At 32.8% G+C, this 12,652-nt stretch overlaps 1 protein-coding gene across 1 annotated transcript in view; it reads left to right on the top strand.

The window, feature by feature from the left end:
* Positions 1–12,652, top strand: part of LOC127715008 (ankyrin repeat domain-containing protein 50-like) — a 109,025-nt gene that overhangs the window by 53,268 nt on the left and 43,105 nt on the right. The window contains exon 7 of the mRNA XM_052221034.1: positions 11,955–12,065. Within this exon, the coding sequence (XP_052076994.1) occupies positions 11,955–12,065 (111 nt within the window). The remainder of the gene's footprint in view (positions 1–11,954; positions 12,066–12,652) is intronic.

Here is a 12,652-nt window from a genome sequence, read left to right as displayed (position 1 = left end):
GTATTTCGTCTATATTGTATTTATAATGCCCATTTTCTGTTTTTATTCGACTCCATAATTTATTTTTTCCGTTTTGCTTTTCGAGATTGAAAAAGTAGCTTGACGATTGTTCTCCTTCTTCCGCCCAATTAACACGTACCCCTATTTTTGACGCCTCTATATTTGTTCTCATAGTAGTTTTTAATTAGTGATTCTATTTCTGATATCTTATTTTCTACCTCCCCAGGCGTGATACTATTTAATTTGAGTTTTTCTAATTTTTGTTCAAGGTTAATAATATAACTTTTTTTGAGAATTTTTGTTTAAGGTTTTACTTACTTCCATTGTTAACTTTTTAATTTGTGATTTTGTGACATCCCACCACTCTTGAATTTTTTCGAACCTATTTTTTTCATTTTTCAAGGTTTCCCACCAAATTTCAAATGCATTCTTAAATTCTTCACTTTTTATTGTATTTATATTCATTATCCATATACCCGGACCTCTTTGTATTTCATCATTAAGTTGAACGACACAAGATCATGATCGCTAAAAGGACAATATGAGATACAAACATTGTAAACTTTATTTGTAAAACTTTTATCACAAAAGATATAGTCGATTCTAGACTTAGAGTCTCCTCTCTGAAACGTATACCTTTTATCCTTATCTGTTAGATCATATTGTGAAAATAAAAAAAGTAATTCCTTTGTACCAATATCTTCAAGAGAATGAGAAGGATTCCTATCATTTGTTTTGTCAAGTGTACTGTTAAAATCCCCTACCAAGATATTGTAATGATCTACACTATCATCTGTAAAATTACCAAAAAATTTATGAAACGATTCAAAAAGCCGTTTCTTCTCGATGCCACTATTGTTGGCATATATATATTTGATATATGATAAATCGCACTTTCCGTTTTGATTCTGTATTTTATTATTCGACCGTTTTGCGAGTTAGTATTATCCAACATAACTTCGCCGGGACAATTTTTGGTTTGTAAAATAGAGACACAGCGAGAATCACTGATTCCGCAATTCCAAACACTTTTATCGCCGTCATTTATCTTCCATTCAGTTTGCCACTGTATTATATCATTTACTGTGTAATGTGTTTCTTGTAGACAAATTAAATCATATTTTTGTTAGCTAACCAATTAAAAACTAAATTGTGTTTCTTTTTATCACGTAAGCCGTTTACATCCAGAGTTATGATTTTGATCGACATTCTTTAGTAGTTTAAAGTACACGATTTGGTTAACATTTCAACACCGCTATGCCTCGTTGATTTAATTTGAAAGAAACAGTATTAACATTCACGATCAACGCCACCGTTTTATGTTTACTTTCAATTTTACGAGTCATTGACCAATTATAACAATACACTATTAGTGACACATTTCAAATTGTCTATTTAAATATTTAACAATACAAATACATCGATTAAGTTTGAAGTACAATAGATTGAAAAATAATATGTAATAATCATTCAAAAACTCCAATTCAGAAAAATAAAATCATATGTACAAATAACACTTTTGGATTTTTTTGTATAGTTGTACATAAAAAGTAACAAATACGATAGTAATTTTGGTTTGTGAATTATCACTCAGATTCATCTGCAGAACCTTGTTTGCTTTGTTTACTCTCTCATTTTCTCTGCAGACGTTGGTTTCAGCGATATGTCACTAAGTTTGCGCTTGGTGTCACCAGGACGAGGAGTGTGCTGAATTTGTGACAGCTTAGGGTGAAGAAATTCACGTAGTTTGACTCGAATTGTTTTAAACCCTTCAATTGTGATATGAACTCCACTAGTATCAGTTTTTTTCATAAAGCGCCTTAATCACGTTGCATTTTTTGTGAAAATGCATTCTACATCAATATAGGTCAGCACTTCATCTTTGAGACATTATTTTTCAAAAAACTTATTCACATTTGTAGCTGTTTCATTTACTGTGTGAATATGGTTACTGTTCCCTTTTCTCGGAATGATACCACAAAGTCTATTATCCGCATTCGGAAATGCTTGTTTGGCTTTAGCTATAGCTTGTGTTGCAAGAAACATTCACCTGATCACTGTCGTGTTTCTTTTTACTCAAGTCATTAGTACCCAAGCTTATGATGACCTTGCCTACATTTGAACCATTGCTTTTCACACGCTGGTTTTCAACAGTCGTACCCAAACACTGATCTATTTTTTCTAGGGAGGCACCATTGATAGAGGCATTGATTAAATTGTCCTCACATCGACCAACTCTCAAACAATTTAAAGCTCCTAACATTACGTGTGTCTCTTTTGATTTCGTGTAGTATTTACCAGGTGTCTGTAGATGGTTGGTGGCCACTTGTAAGGGATCGATGGACTGGCTTTCATTTTTTGTCGTTTTCCTGTGCTTCGCTACCTTCTAGAATTTCACTGGCATAATTATTTACCATAAGACTTTATCATTGAATGGTGTTTAAAGTCAACGCAGTCATTACGGACATGCCCGTTTTTTTTTTACAGAAGGAACATTTAGCTTCGTTAAGACAGTTTCTTGCAAAATGCCCAATTTCTGAACAGTTATACCAGCGTTACTATGATCTGGTTTATCTTTGCAATCATAGGAAGGGTGACCACTCTGTTTACAATGTATACATTCTGTAAGACCATTGTCGACAAACATTCGGACATCATATCTCACAAATGTTGTTTTGTTTGGTATTGTCGGAATTATTAATTATTTGAATGTATCTTGAACCATTTTCTATATTTTTTCCTCGAATAAATCCCCGCTTTATTGAACCTGGGACGACATTGCCATACTGAAGCATTTGTGTAGCTACATAGCAGTCATTTAGTTTATTTGGAAGGTCTTTGATTGTTTTGTTTGTTATTGTGTTGTCTTCATCAATAAATTTGACGCTTCTACTTTTAATTGTTTTATCACACTGTACTTACCTTTCTTTGGCATCTAGGTCGCTAAACGTAACAACACAACTTTTTTCAGTTAATTGGAGGGATTTAACACTCTCTAATTTTATTTGTTTTTCAAGGTTCTTTATTATTTCATCGTGTGTTATCTCCTTAAAGCCACGAGTATAAAAATGAACCGATAGTGTTCTTTGTATATTGACCATTTTGGAAAACTGGTGAGTTGAATTCAGATGTCGCACACATAAAAATGTCAATAGAATCGCACTATCTCCTGTCTGAAAAAGTCTATAAACAGAGGAAACATATAGCAAAGTCCTCTATACATACGAACATCCAAAAAAATTTAGACTCCAAGACTATATGAAATAGAAAATCGAAAATTTATCGGAGTTAAAAAAAAAAACACTTACTCTGCAAATAAGGGAGACAACATTTAGAAATGTTCTTAAGCGGCATAACTCCCACTGACGGTGTGCGAAAAGACATTATCAGCTTACACTTTGAAACCAAAGGTCCTAGAACCTTAAGGTCTTTCGCAATGACATCGGGTAATTACTTTGATAAATTTCATAAGGTCAAAGGTCAAAGTCAAGTCCTAACTATTAAAATTGTGTTTCTGACCATAATTTATGTCTGTTTTTAAGCTTTTCATTGCAACGTTTGTCTTTTTACGATATGAAATGGAAACCCCTCTCACATGTCTCTATTGTTCACGTACAAATGACATTTAAGTTATTATAAATCTTTGTCCGCCAGACTTTGCCAAACTTTCCATCCGTAACCGTTTACGTAAGACATGTCGTTTTCAGGTTCACACTTTGTATTGTTGTCAGAAATACCTATTTGGAACTCACCCTTTAAGTCGTTAACTTTTTGCGGTTCGTATTTATATGCCCTAAACGTATGAATTGGGTTATGGAATGAACACTGCAACCATCAACGGTAGAAACAAATCGAGGGTAGAATGTGTTCAGGCCCATACCTTGGTTCTTCATTACTTTGGATAGAAAAGATTCAAAGACTCCTTTGTACAGTTATGCACCTATGAAAATTAACCGAAGTCGGTTGGCCACCTAAACTCAGAAGACACCTGAGATCTTCACAACTGATCAGCAATTCATGTGACATTGAACATTTATTGAACTATATAATTGACCTTAACCTTTGATCCTGTACCATATTGGCGGATGATCTCTGAAAACATTATACATACAAAAGTCTTGATTAAGGGAAAATGTTTGGGTCATTAAGGGGAATCTTTATTATATATTGACCACAGAGATTTCAACTTGTTTAAGGGGCATTACTCCTATTGACGGTTTACAAAATGTTATTATTAGATTTAACTATGTCCCCAATAATCCTAGACCCATGGGATTTTTAGCAATGACACCGGGCTCCAATGATCTTGACAAAGGAAATAAGGTCAAAGGTCAAGGTCAAGTCATGATGTGCAAATTTACGATTTTGACCATATTTAAAGGATTTCATGTGTTTTAACACTTTTCACAAATCAACATCGTTTTAAACTCACATTTTACAATATGAAAAGGAAAGACCTCTCAATGGTTCATGGCTCATTAACATTTTAATTTGTATAAGTATCATTAGGTCTTTCAACTTCTGTAGGAAGACCCTTTGGTATTGTTCTGATTATTATCATTATTATAAGGTCATTCCACTTTTACTGTGACCTTTTGATTTTGTACTGTTTTATTTCTCCCTCCACTTTTATATCTTATTAATTTTGATTTCGCAAGCTGTTGTTTAGATATTTGCTATATGATATTGAACAGTTTGTACGCTTTTGCAACTGACACCGTTTAATGGAACACTTTTCACTGTTAGAGTGACCTCCCAAAACACTGTTATACTTGTTATCTCTACTACTTCGCAACTGTAAAAAAAAGCAACACATCAGTTTTTCCAACTTGCTTGTTATATCCTTAGCCCTATAAACAGATACATGTACGTGCGGTCCGCCTGGACTGAGAATTTGAAATCAATGACATAGAATCAGAATTCGTAAATATAAATGCAATCCTACAAATTTCAATACGAATCAGTGTTACAGTAAAACCTGTTGAAATATGTAACATTTACTGAAATCATTCGATAAAATGTGTTGTAACAGATGGGTGCGGTCCTAACCTGTTCAAAAGTTAACTTGGAGCAGACTTGTTGACTGCTTTCGAAGTTAACTTGAGAAATTTTAAGCAGACAAGCAAGTTAACTTCGTCGTTGGTAGACCAGACCTATGGTCTGCATTTTTAGGACTGCTGCAGACCTATTGACAGGTCTGCTTTTAAGTATCAATATTTTGAAACAAAAGGACATGCTGGCACTCTAAATTTATGAGGACAAAATGTTGTAGTCATTGTGTTCTAATATTGCTGTCATTTGTATTATACATGCTATCCTGACATTAAAATATTGCTGATTTACTATGCGGCTATATAGATTTACATAGTAAAGTGCAAATATGGTTAGTTTAGGTTGATGCGGTCAAATAATTTTGCTATACAAAGTAGCCTGAGGTATCAAAACTACTGAAATTTTGTTACGTATCAACATTTTGAACAAAATGAGGACATGCTGGCACTCTAAATTTATGCGGACAGAATTTTGTAGTCAATGTCATTTGTATTATACATTCTATCCTGACATGAAAATATTGCTACATGTATATAGGTTTACATAATAAAGTGCAAACCTGGTTTTCTACGATTTAAAGAATATGATATGTATTGGAATATATATTCAAGGCCCGTTACCATTGTAACCAATGTCGGTTTTTTTTAAATAATAGAAAGGCAAATCACGGATAAATTTCGATAACAAGCAAAGTTTTATACGCACTTTATTTACAAATACATGTATTTTATCGCGTTTATATCACGAAAGTATTAATTTTACTTTATTTTTCTATGTTTATACCAAGAAACAAAGACATTGAAAAATATTTTTAAAAAAATCGATGTAGAGCGGTCCTGGTTACAAGTTAACTTAGTGTTGAGCAGACCAGCCAAAACTTAACTTGAGAACAGGTCTGGTGCGATCGGAGTTGTCAAATCAAAGTTAACTTATGTTAACTTATGGCAGGACTGGTTTCGAAGTTAACTTATGTTAACTTATGGCAGGACTGGTTCGAAGTTAACTTATATCAGTAGCGGATCTGTTTCCAAGCTGACTTTTTCGGCAGACACAAAAACAGTCCTAGGACCCAGTCCGCTTTTCAAGTTAACTAGATTCTGGTCCTAGAACTGGTCAGAGCAGTCCTAAATCCGGTCACAGGTTAACTTTTACCAGTCCAAATGACTGGTTATCAAGTTAACTTGCTATGCAGGTTAGGACTGCACCCATCTGTAAACAAGTTAAATCCACAAAACACAACAAAAGCATGCAAGATCAAACATCAATTCCCTATGAAAATCATAATCTATCAATACACATGAGGTCTGTTCAACGACTTTCCCTAGAAAGACTAATCTTTTTGATTGAGTTAAGCCGTTTCAAATGATATTTTCTAGTGTGGGTTTCTATGTTGTTATGTTACACTACTATTTAAGGTTAGGGTGAAGGTTGGCGCCTGTTAAAACGGTTTAACCCGTTGCATTTGTTTGCAACTTTCCTAAGTCAGGAACCTTTTGGTCAGTGGTTGTCGTTTGTTGATGTGGTTCATAAGTGTTTCTCGTTTCTCGTTTTTATATAGATTAGACCGTTGGTTTTCCTGTTTGAATTGTTTTACACTAGTCATGTTTGGGTTCTTTACAGCTTGCTGTTCGGTGTGAGCCAAGGCTCCGTGTTGAAGGCCGTACTTCGACCTATGGTTGTTTACTTTTTACACATTGTGAATGTTGATTTTTGCCTGTTTTATGATCTTGCAGTCCCACTATCTAAGCCAAAAATGAATAGTTTATCATTGAGGGTTCTGAATAGTTTAATTGATGACGCATCAAACGAAACCCTGTCATTTAATATCACGTTTGATAACATCATATATAAACGAATTCTTTCAAAACATGTATTATAGCAATATGATAAATTTACGTAAATTTTGTATTTACAAAAAGTTAACCAAACAGCTGTAAAATAAGTCACAGTTTTGAAATATAACAAAATGCACAATTACACTCTATCAAAATATTACTTACTGTGATTTCCAAAACAAAATTCAACTTGTCAAAAAACTGAATAGAAATATTGTTTCTCATTTAGCTGTTTAATTTGACATTATACTATACGAGCCATTAAAACTATGAGCAAGTAGTTGAAAAACGAAATAATGCCGAAAACGAAAAGCAGATTACTAATAAAGCTATGCTAATATAAAGCAACAGTAATTAGCTTGTACAATAATAAGCAAATACATTTATTCTTACCTCGTATGAGGTACACAGGTTAAACCCAAATGACCACATCATATACAGAACCCTTTCATAATACCTGAGATAATTGTGAAATCCCTCCAATACATATACGGAATATGAAACATTATTTACAGCAAATAAAGACTGACGAAAACACATACCGTTTGCATATTCTATATTTTTGTAACCGGTCAATCTTGATATCGTGTACAATAAACGTTACATCCCTTCAGTCTGTAACCAAGACATCAATAATGTCATCAAATTCTGTGCAGTTTTCTACGTATCTTGCAGTTTGTCATTGTCTTTATCAAAACTTTCATTTTGTGCATCCATAGTATCGTTTACTGTCACGTTATCTTCTTTAATATCATTGCATTTCTCTTTAATAAACACACATATTTCTGAAAACACCTTACCGCTGTTGCCGTATTTTGACAAATTTTTGGCTGGCATGTTGATATAAAATTTAAAAAAATGATTTACAGTCACTAATAACAGCAATCAATTGTCCACAAAAAGTTGTCGTAGTATCGGCTACATAGAAGCTTAAAAATATAAGCCTTTACACATTATAAGCCTCTATGATTTTAATAGATTTTCCATTTAAAAAAATCGTTCGTGCATTCATTAATCGATTCTGTCCATTTGTTAAAAGAGTGCGTTGACATTCAATGGGAGTTTTTGCCCATCTTATGTTTGAAATGAGATAAAATATCTTTATAAACTGTTGATAACGACAAAACATTTTCACTTAACTGTTAGTTGTGACATGTCGTAACATATAATATTTGGTTAAAAGGGTAGCTTTGACTTTAAAATGGAGTTTTCTCTCCTCTTATGTTTGAAATAAGCTGCATTGTGGTATATCTCATCAACCATGTATAATACAGACTTAGAATCTTTTGATTAAAGAACCTTGCTTTTTTAACTTGAAATTAAGGTCAAGGTCAAAGGTAAATATAATGTTCTAGATTATGAATTTTGCTACAAGTTATTATTTATACATATAGCCATGGGGTGTTTTGCAGTAGGTAGTTAGAAATATGACCCTGAAAAGGTCAACTGGAAGTGACCGTATGTAAACAGAATGTAGCCTTTCCTGTACTGATTTTATTTTAAAGTACCTAGAACCATATATTTTTTTAATCAGTGAGCAGTAACTTATCAGTTCATAACGAAAGTGATATTTTGTTAACCGGAAGTAGCATTTTTATCATCCTAATTTCAAGCAAAAAGACATAAAAACATATAGTTTTTAAATCAGCGTAAAGTTAGCTGATATTTGACAATATTTTAAATTCAAAACGTGTAGATGTCAATAACAGAATGAATTTGCTATAATAGTAACACCTTTTTTGCTCTTTATAAAATATATAAAAGTTTTGAGCAAAGCACTGATACAGATAAAACACTACATTTGTTAAATGTTTGTTTATTCTTCTGCATTTACACATGTTAAAGTTTTGGTGATTTCAATTCAATAAAAGACTCATTAAAAGTTTATTACTTAAAAGGTAACAATATAAAAAAGGAGACGTGATGTGATTGCCATTAAAACAACTATCCACTGTAGTTCAAACATAATATCAGCAATTATAGATCAGCATTCGGTCTTCTACAATGACGAAAACCCTTTCGTATATTTGGCCTTAAAGGGTACAAATAATTTGCAAAAATCAAATATGCAGACATGAACCAATGACAACCACTGAACTGCCAGTTTCTGACTTAAGACTGACACATAGGTAATGTTTGTGAGCTCTTAACCCTCTCCCTGACCTGGGACAGAGACGAAACAGCACAACATAGGACACACTTCAAAAATCAGTTGCAATTGGCATAACTAAAAGAATCGGTACAAAGCATAGTACCAACTAACATAAAACAATACACTCAAAGCAACGATATAAGAGAACTCGTAGTTACTGGAAGCCAATTCATAGCCAATTACAACTAATAAATAAATCATGTTCTCCGAGACTAAATTATCATTTTTCAACAATCCAACGGATTAAGTGTAATGACTGTGTAAATAGTTTGAAAAGTGCATTACCTTGTGCAATGCTAAAATATAAGTAAACAGCATCAACATTATGTACGATCGTGAGTTAACAAAACTGTATATATTTATATATCGAAAAATATATAACGTTATGTTTTAATTTATAAAAAAAAATCAATGTTAGTACCGATAAAAACATTACTTTTGAAATGTTACGACTGTGTTAAAAAAATAACCTTTTGTCGTAATATTTTGTATGGAGTTTCACTTCCGAAATTGAAATATCCAAATCTAAAAAGAACAGTTGGCCTGGAGCATCACCCACCGAAGAGACATGTATTATCGAAAAAAAATCAGGCACAGAAACATTCGTACCGTTAAATTGTAATGTTATAAATACCTTTGGACAGATACTTCTGCTGATTGACTGTTATTCCTCAAGGAAATTACCTACCGTACTGGCATGACAATATATATATTGTATTATTTAGAATGGTTGCCTCATTAGTTTGAAAATTATTTTAAATTAAGAAATGTATCTCTCTCATGCAAAACTCTTAATCGTTGTCCGTCGTCGGCTCTACATTGGTCTTTTTCTAGTTTATAAGCTCTTCGTTTTTAATAAGTTTTGGAATTTCAAATATTTTGGTCTCGAGCATCCAAGTCTATTCAAATTTAGAAAAGAATAATTGGCATCGATAGTCATTAATGTCGAAATGCACATCTGGTGCGGAACAATTGAATCCGTTTATGTTAATAGGACTGCATGTGTTAAAGAAAGTTTCTTTTTGTAAATTTCAACAGTAAACTTAGAAAATTCTTGATTATGTTTCGTTACTTTTTAAAAGAATATTTGCCAATATATTTGGTTTTATCACTTTTGAAACTGTGTTAGATTGTTAGGAAATGTGTGACAGTGTGTCTGTGGAACATGTGGAGACATGTCTGCACATAGGTGTCGAATTTTAGTGTAATCAACAAAGGTCGAGGCAAATGGATGTTAGTAGTAAAGGACAGGAAGTTTATCTATTCAAAAGTGCTAAGAAAAGAATCTCAATATGAAGTACCACATCTTCTTTTATTCGTACGTTTTATGCACACGAAATGCTCGTTTGGCGTACCAATATATTGCCTGTTATCTGCATTGAGCTGTTTTCATATAGTTTATTTGTCAATTGTTTTTATTATTACTGTATATTTTTTTAGCTCATCGTTCCAAAGGAAATGTGAGCTTTTGCCATCACTTGGCGTCCGTCGTCGTCCGTCAGGTGTAAACTATTTCAAACATCTTCTCCTCTGAGACTAAAAAAACAATTCCAACCAAACTTTAGCTGAATGATTCTTAGGGTATCTCAAATAAAGTTTGTGTTTTATTTTCAGTTTCGTGAAAAAAACATGGCAGCCATGGCTAACAATAGAACATAGGGGTAAAATGCAGTTTAAGGCTTATATCTCAAAAACTAAATAAAGCATTTAGAGCAAATCTGACATGGGGTAAAAAAGGTCGTTAAGTCAAGTTCTATTAACCCTGACATTTTCAGATGAATCTAACAACCCATTGTTGGGTTGCTGCCACCAAATTGGTAATTGTAAGGAAATTTTGCAGTTTTTGATCTTGAATATTATTATAGATAAAGTTAAACTGTTTACATCAAATATGTTCAGCAAAGTAAGATCTTCTCATAAGTTTTATATGACCAAAATTGTCAATTGACCCCTTAAGGAGTTATTGCCCTTTAAGGACAATTTTACACATTTTTTTTATCATGTTTTCTAACCTTAAAAAATCTTCTCCTCTGAAACTAATGAACCAAATTAAATCTAGAATTAAGTTTATGTTCTATTTTCTGTTTTCTCAGAAAACATGGCCTCCATGGCTAAAAATAGAAATAGGGTAAAATGCTGTTTTTGACTTGCATCTCAAAAATTATAGCATTTAGAGCAAATCAGACATTAAGTTAAAGTATTCTTTAGGTCAAGGTCTACCTGCCCTGAAATTGTCAGCCAAATCGGGTATCTGATTTTTTTATTATTGCCCCTGAATTGATGATTTTAAGGACATTTTGCCGTTTTCGGTTATTATCTTGAATATCATTACAGATAAAGATAAACTGTAAACAGTAAAAATGTTGAGCAAAGTAAGATCTACAAATAAGTTAATATGACCAAAACTGTCAATTGACCCCTTAAGGAGTTATTGCCCTTTAAAGACAATTTTTCACAATTTTGTCATCTAGTTTGCTTACTTTAAAAAATATTCTCCTTTGAAACTGTTGAATCAATTTTAGCCAAACTTGGGCTGAATGAGTTTCAGAGTATCTAGTATATTTTATTTTCTTGTACGTCAAGAAACATAGCCACTATGGCTAAAATGGAACAAAGGGTTAAAATGCATTTTTTTTTTTTTTTTTAAAGAAAATATGACAGATACAAAGAACATTTAAATGGCATTTTTAAGCCACTCATTAATATATCTTATGTATATTGAAAGGCAAAAATAATCATTGATGAAAGATTTAAGCAAAAAATTACAGGTGAGCGATTCATGCTCTTGAGAGCCTCTTGTTTAATTTCAAACGTATCACTATACCTATATATTTATATGCAGCAGGTACATTGATAATGCACTGTGTTAAACATTTTTGTTTTATGCACGTAATCATTGTTTTCTTCTATTTTAGATGTTTTAGAAATAAAACGAACAACTGTCCTACTAGTGATCATAAGTATTACAATTATCATGCTTTTGACATCGTCAATTACTTTCACGCTGATACATGGAAACAATACAGGTACATAATGTTTTCTCTTTCAGCTAGAATATTGAGGGGGGAGACAAAGTAAAATAGAATGAAAAAAAAGCAGATCGAACAAAAGTTGAATATATCCTTTTTATTGTAAAAATAATCTGATTATTGCCTTTTTTGTGGTGTAATCGTATATGGTGATCACATGCCCATGTTTTTTAATCGAAATATATCAACTGCTGAAGTAATCAAGAAGAATTCTGTTTCAAAAGAGAGGCGACAAAATACCAGAGGGACATTCAAACTCATAAGTAAAAAATAAACTGACAACGCCATGGCTTAAAAGAAAAAGACCAACAGACAAACAAGAATACACAAAACACAACACAGAAAACTTAAGACTGAGCAACACGAAACTCACCAAAAACTGGGGGTTATCTCAAGTGCTCTGAAAGGGTATGCAGATCCTGCTCAACATGTGGCACCCGTCGTGTTGCTCATGTTAGTACAAACCCGGTAATAAGTCTAAATCGGTAGGTCAAATTTGTGAAAAGGGGACGGGATTGTAGTTACGACAGTATGAACATATCTGCTATCATCTGTGAAACGGATATTCCATAAAGGTCAACTAA

This window comes from Mytilus californianus, unplaced genomic scaffold (assembly GCF_021869535.1).
Source record: "Mytilus californianus isolate M0D057914Y unplaced genomic scaffold, xbMytCali1.0.p SCAF_9, whole genome shotgun sequence".
Lineage (NCBI taxonomy): Eukaryota > Metazoa > Mollusca > Bivalvia > Mytilida > Mytilidae > Mytilus > Mytilus californianus.
The sequence above is the reverse complement of the archived record's forward strand: the minus strand, read 5'-3'. Positions and strand labels throughout refer to the sequence as shown.